This window comes from Dufourea novaeangliae, unplaced genomic scaffold (assembly GCF_001272555.1).
Source record: "Dufourea novaeangliae isolate 0120121106 unplaced genomic scaffold, ASM127255v1 scaffold296, whole genome shotgun sequence".
Taxonomy (NCBI): Eukaryota; Metazoa; Arthropoda; class Insecta; order Hymenoptera; family Halictidae; genus Dufourea; species Dufourea novaeangliae.
The window spans coordinates 890276-916923 of NW_015374174.1; the positions used below are offsets into that span (position 1 = coordinate 890276).

The following is a 26648-nucleotide window of genomic DNA, read 5'->3' on the forward strand; positions in this document are numbered from 1 at the left end:
GTAATCGGGGCGATAGGATCGCGCACGCAACCGCCGCCGAGGGAAAAGTAGCCCTGATAAGGGAGGGAACACTTTCTTTGGACGTGGGGGGGCAGGAGCTCTCAACGGGCCTGACGATCCCTATCGTCGGCTTGACACGTTAATTTATGTCCCGACCCTTTAACGTGTTAATTCACGACGTCACGTGCCGCACGATTTCCACCGAGGACGGAAACTTAAATTGTTGTTTCGTGTCGCGGCGACACGAAACCGTGGACGGGGAGGATGACGGTGAGCACCAGCCGCTAGAGGGAAATAGACCGAAGCTCTCCTCAAAGCTGCTGTCTCCTCCACTCTGCATATAGCAGTATAAATAGGCGCTAGGATATAGATACATGTATAGGCATTTCGATGCGTTCGCGATCTGCGCGGCACGGTCAGACAGTAACCGATTTCGCACTACTCTGCGGACCGATCCTTCCAAGGCGGAGTCCCCTAGTGGTGGGGATGACGCGAGGGAAGTTAACGTAGAGGTCTTTCTGCGCAGTTAAAGCGACTTCATTGTACTGCGTATGATTCCCAGAAATTTTCTTTTGGAATTGAAACTAGGCGTTAGTATTGTACGCAAAGATAACAATTTAATGCCCCTCAAAATATTGAAATTACCCCTCGATGGGGCATATGCTCCGCGCTGGGAAACCCTGCAAAGGACCATCAATATACTCCAATCATTCATTTTGTCAGCAATCACGTCTTTCTCCCTTCATACAAGGCGATCCGTTAGAAACAGACAACGGTATTATGTTACCTTTACTGTATTACCTGGTGCTACCCTGTGCCTCTTATTTGTCTTTTATTAAGAATTATTGCTATCTCGTATAACAGTGTTTCGTCACAAAAACTCTGCGTTCCATGGTTAAAGCATGACGAGATAGCCTACAAACGTCACATGCATTGAAAGTTCACCCTCGATCCCCTTTCACGGCGTGATTTATTTTCCGCGGCGTTGATTACAGCGCCCGCGTACCTGTACATATACATATATACACCACGTGCAAGAATTCCGCGCGAAAGAAAGATTGCACAAGCCCCCTGGGGAATTGTCCGTGCAAACAGCGGTGGCGACCGCGCGGAATAATTCATTTTATGTCTGTATTATGCACTCGATGATGCGGAAAGTGGCGGGCGGGCCGCGGCGTTAGTTTTATTATCAAACGCGGGCACGCCTCGGATAAATGTTCCTGCGAGCTCTCCACTCCGGTTGGGGTCAGAAACCGGTGGTAGGAGGAGGATGGAAAAGGGCGGTGGACTATAAATTTCGCCGTTTACAAATTGAGAGTGGCTGGAACCGTGGAGGGAAAATTTTCTGTGACTGCTTGAACCGAGGAAACAGGTGCGTGTGTTTATGTCTCGGGATCGTTTTCATCGTCCTCCTCCCCTCCCCGTGTCAATCTGAAATAATTAATTGGATCCTTGATCGGTTGCGCAACCGGAATTATCGTCCGACCGATCGTTAATATCACGCTAATTTATCGTGACGAAGTGGCGGGCTGCCTGGTCGCGGAATGTTTGCCTCTCCTTACACGGTCACTGAAATCCGCTAACGATTAACCGAATAATTCACCTAGACGGGGTCTGTTAAAGGAACTGACGCGGTGAGAAAGAGGGGGGGGGAGAGAAAAAAAAACGTGTCTCGTTACCGGTATCGAGATCACGATCGGGTGGCTACTTTACGCGAGACTGTCTTGGTACACACGCGAGGCTGTCGATCTCGAGCGCAATACCCGGTAGCCTGTACAAGGCGATTCAGAGAAGTGGGACCGGTGACAGCTTCTGGGGTTCGTTGGAAATTGAAGAAATGGCAGGGAAAGGATCGAACGGTGGAATGCGACGAGGAAGCGTTTACCTGTGGTTTCGTTTTTTTTTTCTTTTTTTACTTCTATTCTTCTTCTTGCGGTAACGATGCTGAGACCGAATGGAGTTGAACGTGATTGAAATGGGAACCGTAAGTTTTATGTATGCACGCTACCGCAAGTAAGTGCCAGGACACCTGGTCTGTACGAAGGAAATGTGATTTTTTGTAAAATTGATAATGTTTGTTCGTTGTAACATACGCGTTGTCCATCGAGCTTTAATGTCTCCTAAACGATATTTCTTTTAAACTTGTTGGAATTTGGTAATGCTTTGTAATAAGGAATAAGTTCTTTGTTTTTTTTTTTATCTGTTTGGATAAAGTTCAAATCGTCTGTCCTTCTTCCGCGGCGCATCCTGTACAGCGGTAAACAATAGAAAACGTTGAAGCTCCGGTGCTCGTCGGACTTTCGCTTCCACGATTCCAGACTCGAACCGGAGAACAATAATTGCCTATCAATTTCCATCGGCGGGCTGCTGCTCAGTAGCACTCAATTTCGCCCCGAAGCGATTGCGAGATTAGTTAATCGCCTTAGTGTCCTCTCTTTCTTTCGGAGCTCTGTCCAATTACGGAAACGAATGGAAATTGCTGCGCGAAGTCTAACCATCTGTCGAACCGTTGCCGTGATTGATAATCAGGACCTGCTCGATTCGTTATTATCGGAAACGCTCTTTTCTCTAATTTTTTTTCCCCTCTACTTGTATATAGAATGAAACTGAACCATTAGATCGCGGTAATTTTCATTATACGGGTAAAAAAGATTTCATTCACTCCAGGAAACTATCCAGAATGCATAAAAAATAGGTTATAAATTTTAGTGTCACGATGCATATAAACATTGTCCACCTCGTGTGTGTTCACAGATCACAAGGCATCTCCCGTTTCGTCACGGCGCGCAACGAAATTAATATTTAACCGTCCACCGTTACCGTTCGTTAATCGACATTTAAATTAATTCCGTATCGCTCGCGTTTCAGAATTTGTGATATCCACGAACCGCGCCCGGGATTCGCAAACCTTATCGACCGATCGGAATAAATTTCATGTTTAAACGGTTCTTTCCAACTTGGGTTTGCTCTCAGCGCGCTCGTTCCGACCTCGGTTATTTCAATCATTCGCTGTTTACAGAATGAAATATCAATTCACGGACCATCTCTGGGCTTCCCTCGCGTTGGTTACGTAAAAATATGGTTTCTGCAGACGGTTCGCCCACTCTCTTTCTCTGCACACTGGGAAAAATTGTAACTTTTGCTCTTGTATTTCTCCCCTGTGAAACGTATTATACTCTTGGAAGTATAGTCACCTGTGAAAGAAATACTAATATTAATAGAAAATTAAAATTCAATATAATCCAAACCAGTAAGTATGTTTAATAGTCAGGCGGTGGTTATTAAAATTCACAGTGTTAAGTGCATTTGTCTGTTACAGTAGACGCCTATTTTATTACTCTAGTGATAATATTTCGAATATTTCTTTAACGACCATTGTTGCGCAGGTGTAACACTCATTTTAAAAGAGCGTCAACTTCTGTCGCCGGTTAATATCTAACTTTTGTCAGCAAAGATCCGTGGTTTAACTGATGTGAAGTAAATCTCCATGTTTTACCAAAAAGATGCGGTGAGCCGGTTAATCGATCATGTAGACATTCCGCTTTCCTTTTCGCGACAAGTGAGAGCCGTGTCGTGAATATACGGATCTAATACTGGTAAACTCGCGGTACGAGAAAAGGAGTGTACGAGGTCTGTCAGCAAAACTAACGAGACTGATAGCGTAGAAATTTGTATTTTCAACTTGCCTACAAATCAACTTTATCCAATGACCTGGAATACGTTTACATCAATATACGCAGACCCCTTTGGCGTACGGTATTACGCAGCGTGTGCAATTATCACGGGCGCATGTATATTCGAGGCCTCGAGGGATATAATTTCGCGGTGCACACCGATAAACGAAAATATGACACGGTCTTGTTGTTGCCGTTAAAAAATGACTACCACCGTAAAAGTAATGGGTGAGACGGGATCGGACCGCCTCGTTTCGAGGCAAGTCGTTATGTCGCCGGGATCGATGGGAATTAATTTTCCATTTAACGGTCTATCATTTCCACTATCCGCGATAATAACTCGCCGCGGTAAAGATCGATCATTCGATTCGTGGAAAAAGCAACGTCGTTTCAATGTTGCTCCCGTGATTGTTCATTCTCGATGAAATTTACGGGCTTTTTGATGCTCGTGTATATCGGCATCACGATTTCTTATCGAGACCACAGAAATTTTAGTTGGAATTTCACGTTCATTATATCGATTAAAAAAAGATTATGTGCATACAATTCCATAGAGTTAGAGATATAATAAATACGGATCAGCCTGATTTTTAGTAAATCCGTGTCATCGATACACAGACGTATATACATCGATTTCCCGAGTTCAATCGAACGAAATGAATTTTGCGGAACGTTGACGCAATTGCCACCGCTTCCGATAGTTTTGATACGCGCTGTTCGTAGTCATTCTGCGTGACACACACACACACATGGAGACAGACAGATGGACAGGTAGAAAGTGAAGAGGGGGGAGGGATTTCACCTATACACACGGTTTTCATGTGCAGTGGCCGGTGTGTAACAACTATTATCGATGTTTGTTGCGGCTGCAGTAATTGTGTGTTTTTAATGGCTTTGCTGCGCACCATTCCTACTCTCTCTTTCTCTCTCTCTCTCTCTCTCTCTCTCTCTCTATTCGTGAATCCTCGATCAAGGGACGCGACTGAAGCGGAAAATCGGTCTCGCGAGAGCGAGAGAGAGAAATAGAAAAAAAAGAACACCGGAAAAGAGTTAAACGCCGATAGATCGTGGACGTTAACGATCCTGCGAGCCCGTTTCACACGCGATCACGTTCCTTACTCGTCACAGAGGACTGACGCACACACCGAGTGGACCGATTCGCATCGATGAACCGATTAACGCCCCTCCACCGTCCCGTTGGTACACAAGCGTTGTTGTTCCGGTAGAAATGTACGGGGCTCGTTTACGAATTACCTAATTATTCGAACTGTAATTTTTACGGACTGTCCGATTCGATTGTTACCGCGATCGAGGATACAGGGAACAATATGTAGTATTGACAGTCGGTGTTGATGACTTTCGTACGCCCCCCCCCCCCAATATTTATTAATGTTTAATTTACACGTGCGTTTTCCTTGTTTATTTTGTGCAGTATTAAATTGGAGCTGGAGAAACTCGCCCAGGAGAAGACGGAGATGCAGCGCCACTACGTAATGGTGAGTCGAAGACCAATATCTTTTTAGTGTCTGTTTATCGTGAATGAATTTTTCTTTCTTCCTACTTTTCGATGATCTTATTACATTTACGAAATGTTCTCTCTTTCGACGCGTTGCAACGAGCTCACGAAAGAAAACAGTTATCCGTCGAGATAGTAAAACCGAATTTGTGCCACGATATCGTACCAACTACGAGTGTTCCCTTTTATGGACCAGTTAGAAAGGGATGAAAAAAAGAACGTAGACTTCTTAATCAACTCCGTTTCCTGAAACTCGATCTCAGAGTGATCTGTCCGTTGCAGGCTTGCTCGTAATTGATTCTTTTATCGGCCGAAGAAGTTTCCATGCAACGTCCTTAATTGATCATTAAACAATATTGTGGAAACAAAAGCGAAGCTTAACACAGTTAGTAATTTTAACACATTTAAAAATATTTTAATACAAAAAAAAATCCACATAGTAAAACACATTACTCGAAAATAAATAAATATGCAGCAGTATACATACGAGGGCTGTTTGATAAGTCAGTTACTTTATTCGACAATAGTTGGCGCTCAAATCGCAAGACGAATTTCATCATTTTACTAGAATTTATTTCAACTTTATTCCAATACTTCTGTCGAGTATACTCGTAACAGCTTAAAAACCAAATTAAGCAGACAAGTGCACGTTTTCAAAATGAAATAAAACACTTAAAGGATTAAATAACCGGCTCATTTGAGTCCAGTAGACCTGTGTTCGTACTTAATCCGTCGATCGCTGGAATATTCGAGTCACAGCGATCACGGGAATGATGCGTGAATAAAAAAAAAAAATAAAGTCGATGCGTGAGAAACGGGGCCGCGATCCAGGCGACCATCTTTTAGCGCGCTGACCCGCTCCAACAGGCTATCGGCCATTCAGCCGAGTCGCCGAGCTGGTTCCTCTCGCGTATTTCTTCGTGGTCGTGCTACCATCTCCTTTTCAGTCGGTCTCGCGGCTGCACACGTACAATTGTGTGTGTACGTGTGTATGGCTGGCAGCCATGCCGCGGTTTACTTTCGCCCGTAGATCTTCATTATTGCGGCGGAACGTCACCGGTGTATGCGTCTTCATTAGGAAGAGATACAACGCCGCGCGAGTATATACGGACTCTCGGAGTCCGCATATTCGACTCCTACGGAGAGAAGGTCTCTCGCGGGTCGTCGACGCGGCGTGAAAAGACGCCTTTGAATATACACGGTGCACGCATCCCTCCCGTAGGATCGTGTGTCGTTTCTTTGTACCCGGTGTGTCGATTAAACGAACCAGAGGCCACGGACGATCGTGTGCGACGACTGGTTTCTTTTGCTCTCCATGTGTACACGGTATGTTCAAAAAGTACCAAGACTGAGAAGTAATCCTCGTTACAGAACGCGGAAAATTGCACAGATTCTCTTCAATCATCGAAATCAAGCGTAGAAGACCGTTTGCATCAACCAACCGGCTTAACACTTTGACTACCACGTCACCCAAATATGGGTGACACGTGTGTCGCAAAAAGACTGGATCATTTAAATACGGTTACAAAATTTTGCATAAACTGAATCTCATACTATAATTTAAAAGATGATCAACAACCTCCATTAACTGAACGCATATATTTTCGATGATTTATGATTTAAAAAGAGAAAGGAAGCGTGTCTGACTACGTACGACCTTGTTTCACTGTGGCAAACGTGTTAAAAATCACGCGAACTTTTTGGCTAACCCAATAATATCAAACAGTATACAGAAAAATCTCACAAATACGATAGTAAAAGTTATATCGAAAAAAACGAACCAAAAATAAAAAAATTTTATTGTTAAAGTTCTCTTTCTACGTTCGGCGTTGATTCTATATTTTCAGAATCGATTCCTCTACTCAGTAATTATCCGGGTTCCACTTCCAATTTTCGGGTACTAATCCAAGTTTTACTGTACATACATATATCCCTACATTACTACAGGTGTCTGTATCGTATTCGTTTAACTACCGATTTCGTTAAAAAAAAAAAAAAAACAATAACGGACCGATTGGTGTACACGCCTAAATGCATAGATGTGTTCTCGTGTTCACAAAGGGGAATCATGTGTCCCCGAAACAGAAGACCATCCGCCTGGTCGTTAAGAGTTCTATTGTCTCTCGGCCGGGTCTCGCGGTTTATCGTGGACGGTACGACGGTAATTTATAGGCCACACTTCGTGGCCGCGTACGATGCAAATGACTTCATACAAAATGCACGGACGGACTTGCTTGCGTTGGACGTGGCACTTCCGTCGATTCACGCACCACGAAGATTAATCGCGACGGTGCCGTGGTACGCGAACGTCCACGTGTATACACGTACGTATACGCCCAGCTCGACACTGTCTACCAAGCGATTGATCGATCTTCTTCCGAGGCGATCGTCTTTTTTCCATCACTCTCTTTCCCCCCCGTCCTCGTATAGATTCCCCGAGCACGATCCTCGGCTCGTTTCACGCGTTGCATTTCAATTCCGTAACCGGGCACGCAAATCCGCGCGTATCGTCCATCTGTCGTTTTCTATGAAGCCATCGCTTCGTGGCTCGTTTTATAAAAATTCACCTCCACCTCCTTCCACCACCCCCAAGGTTCAGATTTGCTCGGTTCGTTTGTCACACCGCGGCGCGCCGATGAATCGCGAGAAAAATGCGTTCGCGCGCACGTCGATGGGAGAGAGACTGGACGTGAATCGTTTCGCGGCGCGCGGTCATTTATTATTACCAGGCCGCCCCCTTCCCTTCGTGTCATATTACATCGTTTTGTCACTCATGATTAATCATCGAGGCAACAAGAATTTATTGTATTGGTGCCGGATCCGCCGCAGCAACAGGTACACTTGTCGGAACATACACGCTCGTCCCCCGACGTGGCCATCGGAGTCATCCGTGGAACCGCGGGCTCCTAATGAATCGGTTTGTTACGCGGTCCCGTAATCGGAATGATTCGGCTGGAATCAAGAGTCGGGTCATTAGCGACGCGGAACGTTGCTTGTAGAGGAGAAGGATCGTTTCCTTTGGTTCAGGACTTTCGAAAGTGCATTGGAGGGACGGGACGAGCACGGAATGATGTATTAGGCGTACCGATAAATGATCCACTCTATTTTGCCAACTTTCATGTGCATTTTTTAGGAAGTCTGGTACGGAAATATTGTTCAGTAAAAGTAGACAAATACACCCGTCTCTGGTTTTCAGACTTCTACGGTGCAGTCTCCCTTAAGATTTCCCTGAAATCAGACGAATTAAAAGAATCCACGATTTCATACGCGATTTAACAGCCGGATTTATGCTCCCCCCGTTAACCTCGAGGCGTCCACTCGAATCAGAATGATCTTCGATAGAGAGGCATTACCGTACTTCTTCGCGGCGTGGCTGCAGAATGGAAACTTAATTAACTCCGGAATGGAATCGATACTCGTTAGGGCACCGCGATACAAAAAGAAAAAAAAAACGAAACGGAAGGATTAACGGGGGACACTCTTAGCGTGCGAATATCTTGCTTAATTCTCTCGTCGAGCGTGACCTACCTCCCCCCGTTGTTCTCTTTTTCCCACTGGGAATTACCTTCCTTTTTCCACTCAGCGCCGCCTCCTGTACCCGGGCCGGTTTAAAAACGCTTTCGTGTGTTCACGCACCGCGATAGCAAGTAGCCCCCGGCCGTATTTTATATTTCTGCGAGTACATAAACCAAGCAAGCGAATTCGCGATTTTTCCACGCGGAAACGCCCCTCATCTCCCTCAGGGTACGCCTTTTTTCACACGTACCGAATCGACACGTTCCGAACCGAATCGTCTCGAACGCTGAACCCCTCTGATTCTTGTTTGCGGATTCGTTTCCGATATGAAGCGGAGAGACCCGGCACGTTCTACGGACATGCTCGCGACGAGGATGCCTCGTACGACGTCGTTATACGACGATATTGCCCGGCCACGGGGCATTACGGTTTTACGACTGTTTCATGTAATTGTCGAGCTCGTGAACTTTTACGAGCGGGAACCGCGGGCGCGCGCTCGGAAGAGATCGCCTTGAAGCGCATCGTCCAGCGGCGCAGTTTCTGCCCACCGCCCCCCAGTGCATTGACTCTCTTCTCTTGATGCTTCTGACTTGGCGCGGCTGTAACGGCCGTCTCGTATTTTATTCATCGACACGAAGCTCTGAGATGTTCTGTTCGTTTCTTATGAGTGTATACTTGGTGTTTTTTTCTTTACCATTTTTGTTTGTTGCAACTTCCTTGCGTGAAAAATTTAGGTTTTCGTTGATTCTTGGTTTCGAAGCTGTGATTCAGAATACTTTATATACAGTGTGTTCCAGTGGTCCAAATTAATTTAGTATCGTTTGATAAGGTAGAAAACAAATGTTCAGGAAGGGGGTTGTTTGTTTTAAACGGCCAGGTACTCCGATGGCGTACAAGTTCAAAGTTTTGTTGAGGAAGTTACGAAAATAAGGGATTGGAAGGAAACCTATTACGTGTACCGATACGCAACACCGCTATTTCTTGACGGAATCGTGTAGTCGTTTCTATAGAAGCCATTGTTACGCGACTAAAAATTAAGAAGAAAATGGCTGTTTGACCAGACCAAAAGACAGCCAAGAACACTGTCTCAAAATTTTACGTCCGTGCGGTTTATATCGGCGAAAAAGCTTGGTCGCGGAGTTACGGAGTTTGATGGTCACCCCAAAGTACCCAATTAAATTCCGCACGGCGGAGAGGATTTTATGCGTTCGAGGCGTCATCGGGATGGAGGCATCGCCGCGAAAATTCCGCGATGAGTTAATAGAATCGTGCGCCGTGAACGACCACAGTTCGGGTCGTTAACACCGCTAACGTCGCGTCCAACGTCTAGTGCTACGAATTTATGCAATCGCTGTAACAGGCGAGCGTGTGCGTACCTTTCCCCTGGGCCCTGAAATTGGCCCATCCGCGTCTTCTCTTGTATAGTAGTATGTACACTTGTAGGTGACAATATACCAAACACAATAAACACAGAATACCAACGATTTTATTTCCTATTTGTATTTTATATCTGATCATTCAAAATGATCAATATTACACACACGTTGTCGAAGTACGGTATTACATAGTCATCTTCATCGATCGATGGTTCCAAAGGGAACATTCCAGGCGTGCGGGGACACGCATCAGTCTACTTAGTTTGGAGTGTGTTTTTCTTGATTAAATCGAGGAGAGGCGAAATCGGGGGCAAAATTTGCAAGTTGTACACGACGGGGCAGGGCCCCCCTTTTAACCTAAGGGTGTGTTCGCAACCAGGACCGTTTCTGTCTGGGCAGGGGAGGGGGGAGAAGATAAAAAGGGGGATAAGGGCTCGTGAAAGGGACGAGACGGCCGAGGGTCCATTAGTCTTGCGTATCTCGTCACGCTAGAGATACCGATCGCGATCGATATCTGTCGTTTATTCGAGAATGAAAGCGTCGACTCGTTTCCAGGGCCAAAGGGATTGCTATTCGAGGGGTCGTCGGTGGGTTTTCGTGGTGTATTCTCGGTTCGATTCACAATTTTTTAAGTAAGGGATTCCGCGCGAACAGAGTGCACGGATTTATTCATCGATTGAATTACACGTGCCCACCTAACAAAAGCATCGTATTCTATGAATTATTATTTATTCATTTCCTATACGATTATTGTCCCGACGCGGACCCGAGTTCGGGACGATAATCGAGAAGAGTCTATGCATTCTCCATTATTGGACATCCTTCATCTTTATTTCCCGTTCTGTTTTTCTTGCGGGGTTCTTCTTTATCCAGATTTTCTTATTTTTCTCTTTTTTTAGGGTCACTTGGCCATTAGGCATTCGGACATTCGTATTTAGTGAAAATTAAAGCGGTGTCGCTTTCCTCTCTCAAAGAAGGTCGCTCGAACGACCGTATCCCATACCTTTGTCCCGCGACACATATCCCACGTCCTCGATATCATAAATTTCCGGCGGAGATCGAGCCAGTTGGAATTTCGATCACCGTCGGACACGGAGAACGCGGTATAAAATCCCGACGAGCGGGCGTATACCTCGGTTCAATTTGAAAATGCAAACGAGTGGGGGGTGGGCTCTGGATTCGGCGAGTTTAACGGCTGAACGACGTTTATTGCCGCACCAGCGCGAGCACAAGCTTTATCATCCTGGCTCGAATCGAGTCCTGCTCGCGACACGCTCGTATTAAACGTGTCGACCGCGCGCGACTAATGTTTCCAGCCTCACGATAATTAAGATCCTGACCTCCACTCCGGCTGGGTCCGTCGAGGGGGCGAAGTCTATTAATTAAAGGCTAATTACCTTCGTCGAGCCACGAGACGAGAGACAGAGAGACGATCCACACCGTTGGCCAACTACGGTTTCTTGTCCCTTCTTCTTGCTGGTCGTTTTTCTTCCCCGTGATTTCTGGCCGATTCAGAATCCTTTCTGGACGACATCGTTCATGCGACAATACCTCGGGGAATACCTCCATTGGTATCTTCTTTCTCTTTTTTTTTTACCGTCTCTCCTTTTACGGTCGATGCAAATGCTCCAACGCGGTGTTTTTCGTTTTATTCTTGTTCCATCCGGTGGCTTCGTCTTATTCGCCGGTATGTAAAACGTCACTTTCCGATGATATTGAGCTGGAACGGTCTTCCGAACGAGCCCGCTCGTAAATGTTTACGGTACATGAAGTTTTATTGGAGTCGTGAGTCCCCTGGTTGAACACTGGACGATTCGTGTGTACGGGAACCGATGTTGGCGTGTGTTTCAAACGCGTGTGATGAGTAGATTGCAGATTTTATGCGATTGCGGTACGAAACGTGTAGATTTGTCCGTAATTTTCAACCCGAGACCCCGTTTAACACCTTCACCACGTGGAGACTATTTCGACTGTTTTGAATTCGTACTGTTTTACTTTTAAACTCAAAATTATCGGAGACTGATATAAAACAAAGACCACAAATATTTTACTAGAGTTTCCACGTCATCGGATCTATTAGTTCCCGTAATTCTGTACGGTCAGAACGCTGTCTCCCGACGGGTGACCCGTTTTTTTCATCGAACCGGAAACGATGCCTTAAATCTCGGAATTTGTCGCCACGGACGCGCCATTTCGACGTGCCCGGCCGACATTATAACTCAATATCATTCTCCAGGGGAAAGGGTTTTACGTTCCGCAACGGCGAACAGAAAAAAAAAAACGTCACCACCGTCCGCCACTGCAGCGACAACCGCGGCGTTGATATATTAAAACACAGTTTTACGATGGACGAGCAATAAAGACCGTTTTCACGGCGGTCGTTGTTTCTGTACAAGGAATAATGCGGCGGACCACTCCACGTTCCGGACGCTCGTTAAAATCGCGGAGGGTACCATTTTTTTTTCTCGCCGATCTCCGCGAGTCACGCATTTTTTCCTAGCTCCGTTTCGTGTCCGTACGTCGTTATCGTCGAATTCTGTGTTTCTTCTTTTTTTTCCCTCTCTCTTTCGTTCATCGTCCCCCGAATCACAAAGTCCTTTTTTTTTTAATGCCAGTCGTGCGCACGTCCCGGTGACATTTCTTCCGCTGGTCGAAAGTCTTGTTCGGGGGCCGTCGCGATGAGTCACGAGCGTATACCGAGTCGCGAGATGACTCATAACGCAGGGGATGAGAAGCCATTCGGGTATGTACGAAACCCGAGGAACCCGATGGGTTTTCCACTTGACATGTGTGCGCTTGTCATCGATAACGGGAGCAGCTTGTTAAAAAATCGACCAACGCCTTTTGTGGGGTTTGAGTGGCTACATCTGTTTAGAGGTTATCATTTACCGGCGATTATATCAGGCTGCTTGCCCAGTGTTCACATCTGATCGGGTGAAGATTTCGATTCTTCTATGGGAAATTACGTACCTATCGTAGATAAACAGTATTTGATATTAGAGAGGTGGAGATTAAATATCGTTATAGTAATGTCTCGATGAGTGCGACGTACTCAGGTCCACTTTGGAGTATTTATGGCTAGGCGGAAAGGATTTCAGCTTCTCGTAAATTTGTTTCTACTCGAAACCAAGCCTCTGCTTAGCTTTTGTTTACTCTGTTTTTATTGATTCCATAAATAACGCCATTACTCGTATGGTATTCATCCAGGGATCACTGTATTTAGAGATTAAATATGGACGGTTCGTCTGTAGAGAAATCAGCTAGGGTACAGATCAGAATCGAGGGAGTTGGTTGAACAGGAGAAGACAATTTTAAGGGAATTCGTTCAGTGATCCTAAATACAGATCCTTGACCAAATATTTCAGAAAGATTTTCAGAGATAGTATCTCGAAGACCGAAGAATGTAGATCATTCGAGTGCTTCTTTTCCTACTTGCAACCCCAATCTTTGAAAGTAGCCATAGCCTGATGAGACCAGCTAACTCTTTCCGTTCTGCGGACTTTGGAGTTCTTCGAAGTGTTTCGTTCTGTCGATACTTCACAAAAGCCAGCGGAAGATCAGTTTCCAGTTTGTGAGGGTCTCTGTGGTGCCCAAGATTCAAACCACTCCAAGAATTCTTTGCCAGAAACGCAATTTCGAAGGGTCCGTCTTCTTGGCCGTGTGATGACCGTCGGTGGAGACCAGGCTTTGAAACTTTTCGAACCTACAAACAGAATCAGACATCTTCAACCCGTTTTCTGTTTGTTGCAAAGAATAAATAATTATTATTTGAATATAATATTGCACTAAAAAGAATTGTAATATTGCACGCCTATTCATCCTTATGCGAACTGGTTGAACTCTTGTAAAAGCCTCCGAAAATGGTGCGGATTCATCAAATACTTCATACTATTCGAATATTCCGCTCTATTCGAATTATTTGAACACTTCGTACGACTCGAATCATTCGAATTATTCAAACTCTTCGAATAAATTCGTTCGTATTTAAAATTATTCGAATTCTTGGAATAAATTATCCGTATTCGAAATTATTCGAATTCTTGGAATAAATAATTCGCATTCGAAATCATTCGGACAGTTCGAATATCCGAATACTTACAGTCCTAATTCAGACATCCACGACGTGAACGTCGAGGGGAAAGCTGAGAACCCCGGTAGGTGAATTAGTTAAAGCATACCCGGGCCCGGGATCTTGTACACACGATGTAGAAACGATGTTACGAGAAACCGGTCTTGGACGTCCCCGCGTATACACGCACGGGGACCCAAACACGAACGCAACCGCAGATAGAAAGAGGGAGAGAGAGACCCAAACCAGGCGCGCAGCTACCTCTTCAGGGGTAGGAGAGACCGATTCCCTTTCGTTTTTCTCATTTTCTCTCTCCAGGACGTTTATCCTCCTTCCCGGGCCGAGATCTCGCATTACGGCTCAATTTGGCCCGGTTTTCGTAATCTCGCTCGATCGATGTAATCTCCGCTGTCTCCCTCTTTCTCTCTCTCTCCGGCAGCCATGTACAGGTCCCCCTTAAAGACCCACCTCGAAGGGTTCTTTTGGACGTTATTACGAATTCGAGCCAGGATCTCGGTTTAGGTAACCCGATAATTCGATTAGCCCTTGGGAGTCTTTCTGCTTGGCTTAACCGACTGTCCCGAGGACCTACAACATCTATCCTCCTCTCATCTTTCTTCTTACCCTTCGGTATATACCCCCCTCTCCTAACGTCGTTCAGGAATCTCGAGCGTTAAGCCATCGTTTCTAGATACATATACGATCGTATTCGGAGCAAGCAGCAGGAGGCGTATTACTTATATAACGGCGGGACGTTAATGCGTCTGAGAGTATGTGTTTGATTAATCCGACGGTGATTCGATCGTCGGGGATCGCGAATACCTCTGCCTCCCGGGCGTTTTCGAACGGTCAGGTGCAATCGAGTCGTGCGTTGCATAATAAGTTGCACCTGAGTACATTCTAGAGGCAAGTTTATCCCCGCTTTCGTTGCCCCCCTCAAACCCCCTCTCGAATGAAATTATTTATCGTTCCCGGCTACCTGGCACAAATTCGGTTTATCTCGATCGTCTCAATCAACCGGTCGGATCTTTCTGGCCTGTAAATGGCACCGAGCGGCCCTCGGACTGAGATCGATGTCCTCGGTAAATTCAATTAAAGTCAACCCGCTGGCCAGGGCGGGTGCAACGAAACGAGAATGAACGGAAGATAGAGAGAGCCGATGGACCCTCGCGTGGTCACGCTATCCTGTGAACAGTTTTCTTTCTGTCGTTGCACGTTTGTATACATACGAATGTAACTCACGTTCAGGCTCTTACCAGGTCGCGCGCGCACGTATTGCGCAAGCATCGCGTTAACGCTTGTAACCACCGGGGAGGGTTGGGGAGAGGGGATTCTTTATATTTCCGCTGGTGTGTGTTTCCTTTTTTTTTCTTTTTTAATATCTCTCTTCACGTCTAATATATCGTTCCTCTGTATGTTTTTTTCTTTCTGTTTCATGCTTGCAGTATTACGAGATGTCCTACGGGCTGAACGTGGAAATGCATAAACAGGTAAGCCCTCGTTGTTTAATTTGAATTTCAAATGAATATCATCGAAGCGCGGCGATAGAAGCCGCTTACACTCGGTGTTCGTATGAATACGATACGCGTGTATGTCTGTGTTTCTATGGATGTGTGCAGGCTACGATGCGCACGCACGTGCACCACGGTAGCCACGAGCACACACCGGTATAGCAATTACTTCGTTGACTTAACGCGCGATAGCACCGACGTGTCCGGTGAAATTTATGTTTTCATTCATGACGCGGCAGCAGCGGCTGCGCGCGCGCGCGAGCAATATCCGTGCCTCGACTTACTAATCGCCCACGACCAAGCCACGACAGGGTTTCGCGCGCGCGTGGCCCTTAATTCAAAATTAAAGGGACGCGCCCGTGGCTCGGGGATTAGGGAGAGACTATGATTCCCACAAGGGGAAAAGGAGATGGGGATCATCCAGGCCGCTATTGAATAAATATGTAAACAAGGTAATAACATGCAAATTGCACCGGATGGGGGGCCACCACCCCGAACGACTTCTTTCCGCTGCGTTTTACAATAGAGTGAAGAGGGGCGGACACGCGCTGGTTTCTGTCGCTGATTATTCACTGTGTATCGCGGGCACGGTATTAACTTTCGTACAGACTTCTCTCGATTATTGTCCAGCTTGTTTTAGTCGATTATTGTCCAAGCATTATCCCCACCACTGGGGGCGGGGGGTGGAACCTGTCAAGCGCATACTTTGGTGCCCTAAAAAAATGAATTTATGAGGGTCTGAAGCATTTCTTCCTGTAAGATTATTGTCCTGGCGCGGATCCGAGTTCGGGACAATAATCGAGATGAGTCTGTACTACGAATGCAGTATCATTTTGACCCATTTGTAGCCGTTGTAGTATTGTTTGTAATTATATGTAAATGTCATATATAAAAAAAAGATCCAAATTAAATGCACCCTTTCGCAGGCGCGATCGAAGTCCTACCTAACCTACCAAACGCTTTTCCGATATTAATAAAAATAAAAAAAAAAGCCAAAGGACTCACGGCGGCGAATTTGCATCGCAAAGATCTCTACGGGGCCGTGTTTTTCTCCTCGCGACATCCATATTCATCGCGGCGATCGGCTGATTTGAATTTCTCGTTTTCCTCGTCGCCTACCGGTCGTGATCGCCATTGTAAATACCGATTTTTCCCTTCTTCGGCACGTTCGTCGTTCTCTCCGTTTTCCGTGTCGCGTAAAACAGAGATAGAGAAAAACGACGGGTATAATTTGCTGGCGGCGAAACAGGACCAAAAGCGGGAACGAGCAACGTCTGCTCCGGGCCAGAAGAGAAACGTCGTATTTCATTTCGCGCTCGGTTTTACGACATTCCGGACATTAATGTCGTCAATTACCGTGCACATCTTCGTTCCTTTTTACCGGGCTATTCATTTACAAGGCGGGTCGGGCGGGCTGTGAAGGGGGAAAGGGTGGTGCGTACGATCATGAAAATTTATCGGCTCGACGAGCGAACATGGAGACCGTAACGTGCGCGCGCGCGCGCGCGGGACGCTTTATATCTTGCACCGCGTCGTCGTCGATCTTTTAGTCAGAAACCATCTTACCGGGATAAGACGGTTCTTGCGCCGGGGCTCCGAGAATAGACAGTTCCCCGTCAGATATGGGCGAATAAAACTGGGCTGGGTAGAAGAGGGGAGATCTGACACGACGAGAATCTATCTGGGTACAACCCGACCCGGAATCTCCGATCTGGAATTCTCACGACCGACAGGATAAATAGCCCACTTTTTTCCCCCTTCCTCCCCTTCTTTCTCCGTGTCTTCTATCCTCTACTCGACCGTTCGTTCTCTTTCCCGTTCGATCACTTTGCTGCTCGCGCGCTCCTTTACCCATCTTTCTCTCCTTAGCTCTCTCGGGGTCTCGCCGCTGCCGTCGTTGCTTCCACCGTGGAAGGCAGCTTCGAACGTCGACGTGACGGGAATAATGCTCGCGTTTATTGAATATTTAGCAGCCTGGGCACCCGTTATTTCCTTCTCGTGCCCCCCCCCCCCCCCCCCCACTCTTCCTCACACCTTCCCCCGTTCCGCTCGGATGCACCCCTCAAATCGTAAATCGGGCTTCGTGTCGTGACAGGGGATGGGAAAGGGAACCCCCATCTCCAACGCGCACCAGGCCGGGTGACTCTCCCGACGGAGACGTCGGGTGAGAACAGAAGGGGGCGCGGGACGATTCATAAATTAGCTAGGGATGATGGGAGGGGGTTGGAGAGCGCATCGAAAATGAGAAGGAGTACTTCGGAGTTTTGCCGCTCGAGGAACACGCTGGGATACACACACACACACACACGCATGGACCCGGGGGAAAGACAGGAGGCGCGGCCACGGACTCTTTTTCTTCCTGTTCCTCCACAAGTCGATCCGCTCGCTCGCGTTACACGTTCAATAAATCTCGGCGTGATTTACGCGCGAACGCGTTATTTGAAAGGGGAAGGGAGAGAAAGAGAACGGTGATTATTGCTGCGACGAAGTAGACACTGGAAGAGTTTAGACATTCCTGTCGTGTCTTGAGATTCGTTTGAGTATTCTCGTGAAAGGTATTTTGCGTGGATTGAATTTCGGGAGGTGTTCTTTCGTAGTTTTTATTCGATCCATTTGTGGGGCTTGTGGGGGAAAAAAGATTGTAATTCGAAGTAATTGTATTCTGAGGAGAGTGTGACTTTGACAGTTAGAGAAAGTGGTCCAAATGCTAGTTGAAAGTATAGGGTCATGTTAGGTACTTCACCCTAGAGGGAATAGTGTGAAATTGAAACGATGAATAAAGCTTAAAGCAGGAGAAACGAACTAGAAATCGATCGTGTTTACCAACAGGATGTATTGTTCTACCGACAGGTTATATACTACACTTTGTCGATTCGAACGGCAGCGAACGTAGACGTTTTAAAACCGTTCAAACATATTTTACGCCAGACGGCTCAAGCGGGTCGATCTGTGTCCGCAGCGTGCGCGAGCGCGAGATCCATGGCTCTCTGTTTTAACGAGCTTGTATCCGTTGGCAGCGCGTAGGGGCGCGCATCGATGCGAGACCAGTGATTCGAGACGACAATTATCGTGCAGGTATAACAGGAAAACGTAACAGGTCGGCTGCGGTTTGATGGATGATGATGATGACGGTAATTGTCGGGAATTACCCCGACGTTAATTACATCGACGCGAAATCGAGCGCGTTTACACCGCCATTCGCAGACACTTACCAGACTGACCGACCGACCGACCGCGTTAATACACGCCCGATAAATTCGATTGGCAAAATGTCCGCGCGCGTTCCCCGTCTCCACGAGATATTTTGCCCGTTGGTCGTGTCACTGGTATCTCTGTACAACATATAGGGTGTACCAAAAAGATCACTATTCCAGATTGACTCGGAAGGACGAAGTTCTAGGCAAAAATGATACAAAATTAAGTTTTACGATTTAAAAACAGGATGGTGTCCTCGATCGTGAGATAGAGGTCAAATTTACAGGTTATTTTGAGGTCAATTGAATTTTTCTAACGGAGACCCCCATTTATAGCACCAGAAATGAAAAGAACGGAAAATTTTACGTTCAGACATGTGGTCACATCTTCCCCATTAAAAAAATCGAATTAACCTCAAAATTGTTAAAGCTTTATACTTCCGAGTTAATCCGGGGTACTCATCTTTTCGGTTCACCGTGTATATTCCTCTCTGTTATCCTCATCTCGCAGCCTAACCCTCGCCGTTACGTCCACCGTTTTGCGCTGCCAAATTTTTTCCGCCATCCCACTCCCGTTGCTAGTTGTTATTAGTTTTTTCTGTTTTGTTTTTCGCCCTTTTCTCCCCTCGCACTTTCCCACCCCCTCTTTTTTTTTATTTATTTATTTCCATGACGAACGACAACACGCCGTCGACTCGTCATAAACGCGCCCACGATTAATCCCCCCCTCTCTTCGACGAATATCGATGACGAGGGGTGGGTGAGTGGGCGGATGGCTGCCGGGGGTTGGCTCCGCTTTTATAAACGCGATCAGGCACGAAATTGTGCCGCGGAAATACGATCGTGTAAACAGCTTCTGACACGTCCGCTATCGAAATTTTACAATGGACATCGGGACGCACCCTGTGTGGGGGAGGCTCCCCCGTAACTCTCTCGTCGCCGCCCGTGGAAACTGCTCGATTTCGTATCGGATGTCGCCCCATCCCCTATACCCCTAGATGCGTTCGTTCCAGCGGGAATTTTCGTTCGTTTCGATAACGATTCTTATTATTTATGGCGAGAAAATATCGATGAGAACTAATGCGGATCGGGATTGCGGATAATTCTTTACGATTCTTTACCGCGGCGTGGAATTACTAACGTTCGAGGCTCCCAGATTTTCCTTCTTCAAAAGACGTACTACTACGTCAACCGACATCAAACTGTTAATAAACTGTTTTTATTTAAATTCTCATTTCAACATATTAGTCCTCTAGAATATGTATTTACATAAAGATTCACAATCTGGTTATCATAACGATGATTACACTAGGTAATAAGAAAACGAGTGCGGAACGAAACAGTAGACTCTAAACTGTGCAATTACATAATGCAAGAATGACGATTTTGACCACCGACCAACCACGGAACACGTGCCAACGTTGCGTGTTAAAGCGGGTCATTCCATTTAACCCGCAGACACTTGCGCCCTGACGTTTCGCAATAATAGACGGCCGCGGGAATAATAAATCCTCCTCAGAACGGTTAGTATATACATAATACGCGAGGGGGCGGGGTCGCTATCGTTATACGATCGCCAGCGTTTTTATTCGCAGCCAGCGGTCCGTACAGTAAATGTTTTCGGGCATTACTCTCGATTTTGCTAAAGCTATTACCGGCGATTCCGCAGCTGCAATACGTGTCGAGCAGTCGGAAAATTCACGCATGAAAAGTACCAGCGGCCACCGAGAGTGATTCGATTTCGTTGTTTTGCGCTCGACTCGTTGCTTCCCTCCTACCCGCCATCCACCCCCTCGGTTTCCACCACCCTCTGGACCTACACACCCACCTGGCTCGCGCCGTGTTCAACCCCGGTATAGTCTGCTCATTATTCATTTATCGGTTTAACGAGTACATCCGCGAAAAAGCGTTGCAAAATACCCCGGTCCGGTCGGTCGATACCAAGCCGCGTACACCCCGACCCCATCCAGTATTTCCTCTACTAATTTCCATCCCTGTTCCGATTGCACACGCGTCGCGACTACGATTTCCGCGTGTTCGCGGTTTTTTCCCCGATTTAATGCCGCCTCCCCTCCACCCCTCCTTCGACGGGATGGAATAGAAATTCGTTCGGTAGGTAATTCAAATCATACATCGTATACATACTCGGTATGTAATAATATTTTACATTATTCGAGTTATCGAAGAATATCTCTCAAAGGGTGGGGCATTACTCTTATCGGGGGATTAAAATACATACAAGGATATACATATACATAGAGACTTCCGCCGGGTTTTCGATTGATCTTCGGACAAGATTACGGCCGTTCCGAGCGGACCTCCATAAATCTAGGACTCATCGTTTCTCTGGCACCCTTTTGTCCCCGGGTGCCACCCCTCCAAAAGGGAAAAGAGTGTATAAAAAAAAAGGAAGAAAAAAAAATTACGGTCGTGGAATCTCGTCAGGTGCTTCATGAATAACCTCTCAAAACCGTCCACCGGCGCGCGATTTCTACGTCTCCCTCTTTCTCGGTCTCGACCTCTCTCTCTTTCTCTATCCACCTATTCGTTTCTCTGTAAGGGTAACCTAATACACGGTGGCACGGTCACCGGGTCCTCTCTCGCGCCCGCTCTTTCTCTTTCCGCGCACGTCCGTCTGCGTGTACGTTGGCCATCGCTTTTTCCACTTTTTATTGTGTCTGCAGCGCCCACTGGTTTGGTCGCCTGGGCCGCGGCGCAGGAGGAAGCAGAAGCAGATAGAGATTGAGAGAGAAAGGGAGAAAAAATGGTGGCTCGGTCGAGGTTGGGGAGGGGGCAGAGCTGGGGGAGGAAGCGGAGAGGAACAAATGGTACGCGAGGGAAAACGTGGTGCACGTCGGCAGGGATCGGGGTAGGAGGAGGGTGAATCGGTGTTCAGGAGGGGTCAAGAGAGAGAAAGATGGCGTGGGGAGGGAAAAACGAAGAGCAAAATTCGCTATCGGAAAAATCGAGCTCTACGTGCCACTGCCGGGCGACCTCTCTCCACGCACACACATGTTGCCCTCCTTCCCCCTTGTTGTATTCTCCTACCCTATCCTCTATCGTCTTTCCACCCTCCGCGCCTCTGGTGATTTCTTCCTTTTCTAATCGCGGGACCGGTACACGTCGTTTCTTCTTCTCTTCGCTCTGGATCCGCCTCCACCAAACGTGCCTGCATCCGTGTAACTTCGATCCCATGTATCTTCCTTCTCTGTCCTCCTTTCCCCTCCCTTTCGTCCTCCCTCTTGGCCTGGGGACAGGGTCGCGTACACGCAAAGAGAGACGTGTGCGTTGGCATACGTGTGCGTGCGTCGTGCGGCTTGGCACGGCCGCGGCGAACGAGTCGCAATATGTGCACGATAAAATATACACAGAAATGTCTACCCGCTGCTCTACGGGCACGTCTACATCCTTTTTCTCTGTTCCCCTTGGCGGTCCCCCCCCAACGTTCGTTCGTTCGCTCGCTCCTTCGACCCTCGATCGAGCCCCGTTGCCGTCAGCGCGAGTATTATGGGTATACCTATACGGGGCCCCAGGTTGCGTCTCCTCCGCCTATACCCTGGGCTCTTTCAGCGCAGGGATCTGCAATACCGATGGGGTTCCATGTACCCAATACACGTCCTCTATGCTCGCGATCTCTCAACACGATAAGTCCTTTCAACTGGCACCGGCTTCGATCTCCTTTTCTCTTCTTTCTCTCCTCTCCTCCGCCCCCGTACCTCTTCCGTCCAACTGTACATGTACCCTCTGGTACCACACCGCCCTGTCGTGCTCTTCGTCTTTTTGCCTCGCGGATAGGCAGGATGTTACTCGGAGACGACGCGACCGAGGAGGAAGGTTTTATCCGGAGCAACTTGGGCTTGCCTGGCTGGAAATACCGCACGAATTGAGCCGACCGAGTTTCTCCTTACCATCCCCCACTCCCCTAATGTCATCCTCCTCCTCTTTGCCCTACCCACCGCTACCCGCATCTTCGGCATCCTTGAATAGGAATGCCATCGCCAATTCTGTTTTCCAGTCGAACGAAAGGAGGGATATTCTCATCCCCTCTGTGGATCAACGGCGACGACTTTTACTCTGGGATGTATTACGGATTTTCTGTACTTATTCCTGCCCTCTTATCGGATCCTCCCTCTTGGTAATCAGATCGAGTGCCTTCGCCCCTCCCGGTAAAAAGACGTGGCCGATGTCGTCTGGTCGCGCAGGCGATTTCGGAGCCAGGCGATCCTTTTTGTCGAGGGTGATTTTACTGGATTACGTGAAACTCGATTATTGGTGGTTCAAGCTTTCTGGGAGGAACTTGAGACTTTGGTACGTTTCTTGAAATGCTTTCTTACGGTAGTCTAGTTGGCGTCAGTCTGGTACTTGGTGAAGAGAAACGATGGATGCTTGAGGGTGTCGTAAATTGGGCCCTTCCGAGGATTACGTCGGGGCCAGGAAATGCATTCGCGAACGTATCGTTGACGGTGACGCATTTACAGAGCTCTGTTTTTTTCCATTGGCCTCTTGAACGGTTCAATTAAGAGCACCAAGTTGGCGGCTTTCCACGAGGGTAACGTACCTGACAGGGTTTCTCGCAGCACCGACAATGCGTGAATTACCGTCGATGACTCAACGCTATACAACAGGCGGAGGAGGCGTTACGCGGGCCGGATAACCCTCTCTCGTAGTCATTAACACGCCGAGTATCCGTCGAGATCGCGGGCATAGATAGCGGGCAACACAGAGCTGACTATGAATTTTTATCGGGGTCCCGCTATTTCGCTTTTACCGTCGCTCTTAAGATTCCGGAAGTTCCTTCTCCTGGTCTCTCTACGCCGAGACACAACGCGCGCTTAATTCTCGAGCCATCCGAACGGCCACTTAAATTTCGCGCACTAAAACCCACCCTTTCCCACACAGGGAAACCAGTCGTTAACTGGAAACTGCGGTCTAAAGGCGATTCCCTCCCCACGGACCTGCTCTCTCCGGGATTTAAGTACCAGCGGGTACGTTCGACATGTACAGGAGGTTACAAAAGTGTCCGACCATTGAGAAGTACAGTAAATCATCGATGAGTCTTTTCGAAGGCTCCTCGGTACTGACAAGAAAAGGTCTCCTGGCAGAGATGTACAAACTAATTATCTAGATAAAAAGTTTCGAATAACGAATAAAAGATAAAAGAAAGTATTTCGTTATTTTTAACCTTTTAAACGTGGAAATTTCAATTTTTATAATAAAATAATACTTCTTTATGAATGAATCGACATTTGTCGAACAATTTTTCTTGATCAATCTTGAAGATAGTATATAAAGAACAGAATGTCGTTTCAAATTCAGAGACTCAAACCGGTATAATTTTGATACCGATATTATGCCATCAAAGCTATACCGAAACCGATATATTACCGAAAATCGAAATAAATACCGATAATTTTTCGGTTTCTATAAGGGTAGGGCTTATATAGGGTTACATAGGGTGAATGTTCAAACCGGTATAATACCGATATTTTACGTTTCAGTTGAAGTCCCAGGTTTCAATCAGATACTGTACCATTATTTCGAAATATCCGATGTAGTAGAAAGTGGAAACGGAACAATGAAATCATCCCGCGTAAAACGGGAGCGGTACGGATACTTCTGTGACCAACTGTAGGCACCGACGTTGTTGCCAGAGCCGGAATAGCTTTTATCAGTCGTACCACTTTTATTAGCCGTTCCTCTCTTTCCGGCACGACCCGTTGCTCCACCAGACAAGGATACTTCGTCTCATCCCCATCCTTTTTATCCTCCTACCGTGCTTCACGTTTCACATTCCTCCGTCTTCCGGGGTGGTTTGGGATGGGATGGGAGTGGGGGGCAGGAGTCTCCGTAGGAAACTGTAAAACTCTTCTGCTTGTCGTCTCGCGTTTAGTGCATCGCGACGCCGGCATGCAGATGCAACATAGCGGGCGGTCGGGGATATAGAGAAACTGAGTTTCCTTTTGTTTCTTTTTATTCCGTTCGGGCTCGATTCCCTCGAGCAACGGGAATTTTTCTTCGAACCGCTTGATTTCAGTTGCTTGCCTGATGTAAGACGTATAAAACTCTTGTGTAGTATGGAATATTAATGAACGATGCAGAACGCTTCAAACAAATCGATACATTGTGGATCAGACAATTATACTTGAGCTCTAATCTTAGTAATCATCCGGTATATTGCGATACAAGGAGGATATACTATAAGACTACCTTTTCTTTATCTTAAACGTAACGAAATAACTATATTATCTGAATTAAAATCCATATTCACAGATCCAATAATATTTCCAGCTAAACGCAGACGACTCGAAGACGTTAACGAGCCGATTTCTCACAGCGGCGATCATCATCACGCCCGTTCCGATTCGACGTCGCATATCGATCGCGCGAAATAATAACGGGTAATTTGTGCCCCTCCTCAACCCCTTTAAAATTCCTTTTACGAGATCCCAAGTTATATTCTAAATCATGAGCGATAAGCTACACCTAAGCCGGCGATATTTGCATTTAATTAATCCCATGGGGATCTTCGCCACGGTATTTTCGAGACACCCTGTGGGCATATTTATGTACTACGGCGTCGACTACGAGACGGTGGTCTCCAGACCCTCCTTACCAGGAGGGTCGGGGGAGGGGACTTTATGCCCGACGTTTCGCACTTTTATCGATGCCAGGGTGTTAGCATTATGCCGGCTATCAACGAGAGGGTGGAACGCGAACACCTTACGGCCGTCTCGCGCGCCCTGGGAGTCGTTAAGAGGTCACCCTCGGTTGCGCGTTCTCCACGCCCCCGTTTTCTTTTTCAAACCACCGCCACCCTCCTCCTCTTGCCCTCTATCCGCCTCGTATCTTTCCACTCCTCTGTTTTTGCCCTTTTTTTTACACCCGTCTTTCCCACCTAGCTGCAACCTCGTTCTCCCGATTGAACAACGAAGAACGAAGTAAAAGGGAAGGGGGGGGGGGCTTGGATCGTTTGAATTCGACGGGTGGCGCGCGCTCGATTCGATCGTTAAGATCGAATTCTCCATCGTCCACGAGCCACGGACGGAATTAATTTTATCTCCGCGCGGAAAGAATCGCCAACCTCTTTCTACCTCATCCTTCCCATTCCACTTCGAAATCCCAGGACTGAAGTTCGGCCGTTTCGCTGGAAAACAGTCGTCCCCGGTTAATCCGCGATCGGATTACCCAGAGCGGAGAACAACCTACCGGGTGTTATTTAAACGTGGCCGGGCGTAACGAAGTCCGAGCGAAAAATGGTTGAAAGCACACGGAGGCAGCGTCGGGGCCTTTGAGAAATGGCTTTTGCCCAAGTGGATCGTGGAAACGATGGCGAGCGCGGTCTGCTTCTTCTACCCCGTTTTCTGGGACCACGTTCGCGGATTAACGAACTCCTCGTTTCAGAATTACACGGTGCTGCTTTTAGTAATAAAGTAGTGTGTAATTACAATGGAGGGATTAGTGCGAAAATGCACCGAAGTTGATGGACACCACTTTGAACAATAATTAAAATAAATATTCTGCCAATTAAAAGCAAGTGGGATACTCAAGGTGTTCACATTAAATGGGATACCCTGTATATCCCAATATTTAAAAGCTCACCCAAAGTCCTCGAAAATTTAAATATCAAGAGGCAAAACAATGATTTCGTTAAAAAAATCGTCTAATTGGTGTCCTCAAGAAAGTCCCAGGAAGATCCTCCAATCGTAGATCCACCGTCGTCGCATAATCACCGCCCGAGTTAATTGTAGTCGTTATCAACCGGGCAGGAAGGTCTTGTTTTCCTCAGTGTTCA

General features: G+C 47.0%; 1 protein-coding gene across 1 annotated transcript in view; it reads left to right on the forward strand.

Moving 5' to 3' along the window:
* LOC107192044 (protein groucho-1-like) overlaps positions 1 to 26648 on the forward strand; it is a 113819-nt gene that overhangs the window by 34524 nt on the left and 52647 nt on the right. Inside the window, exons 3-4 of the mRNA XM_015581224.1 lie at positions 5107 to 5170; positions 15597 to 15641. Of these exons, the coding sequence (XP_015436710.1) occupies positions 5107 to 5170; positions 15597 to 15641 (109 nt within the window). The remainder of the gene's footprint in view (positions 1 to 5106; positions 5171 to 15596; positions 15642 to 26648) is intronic.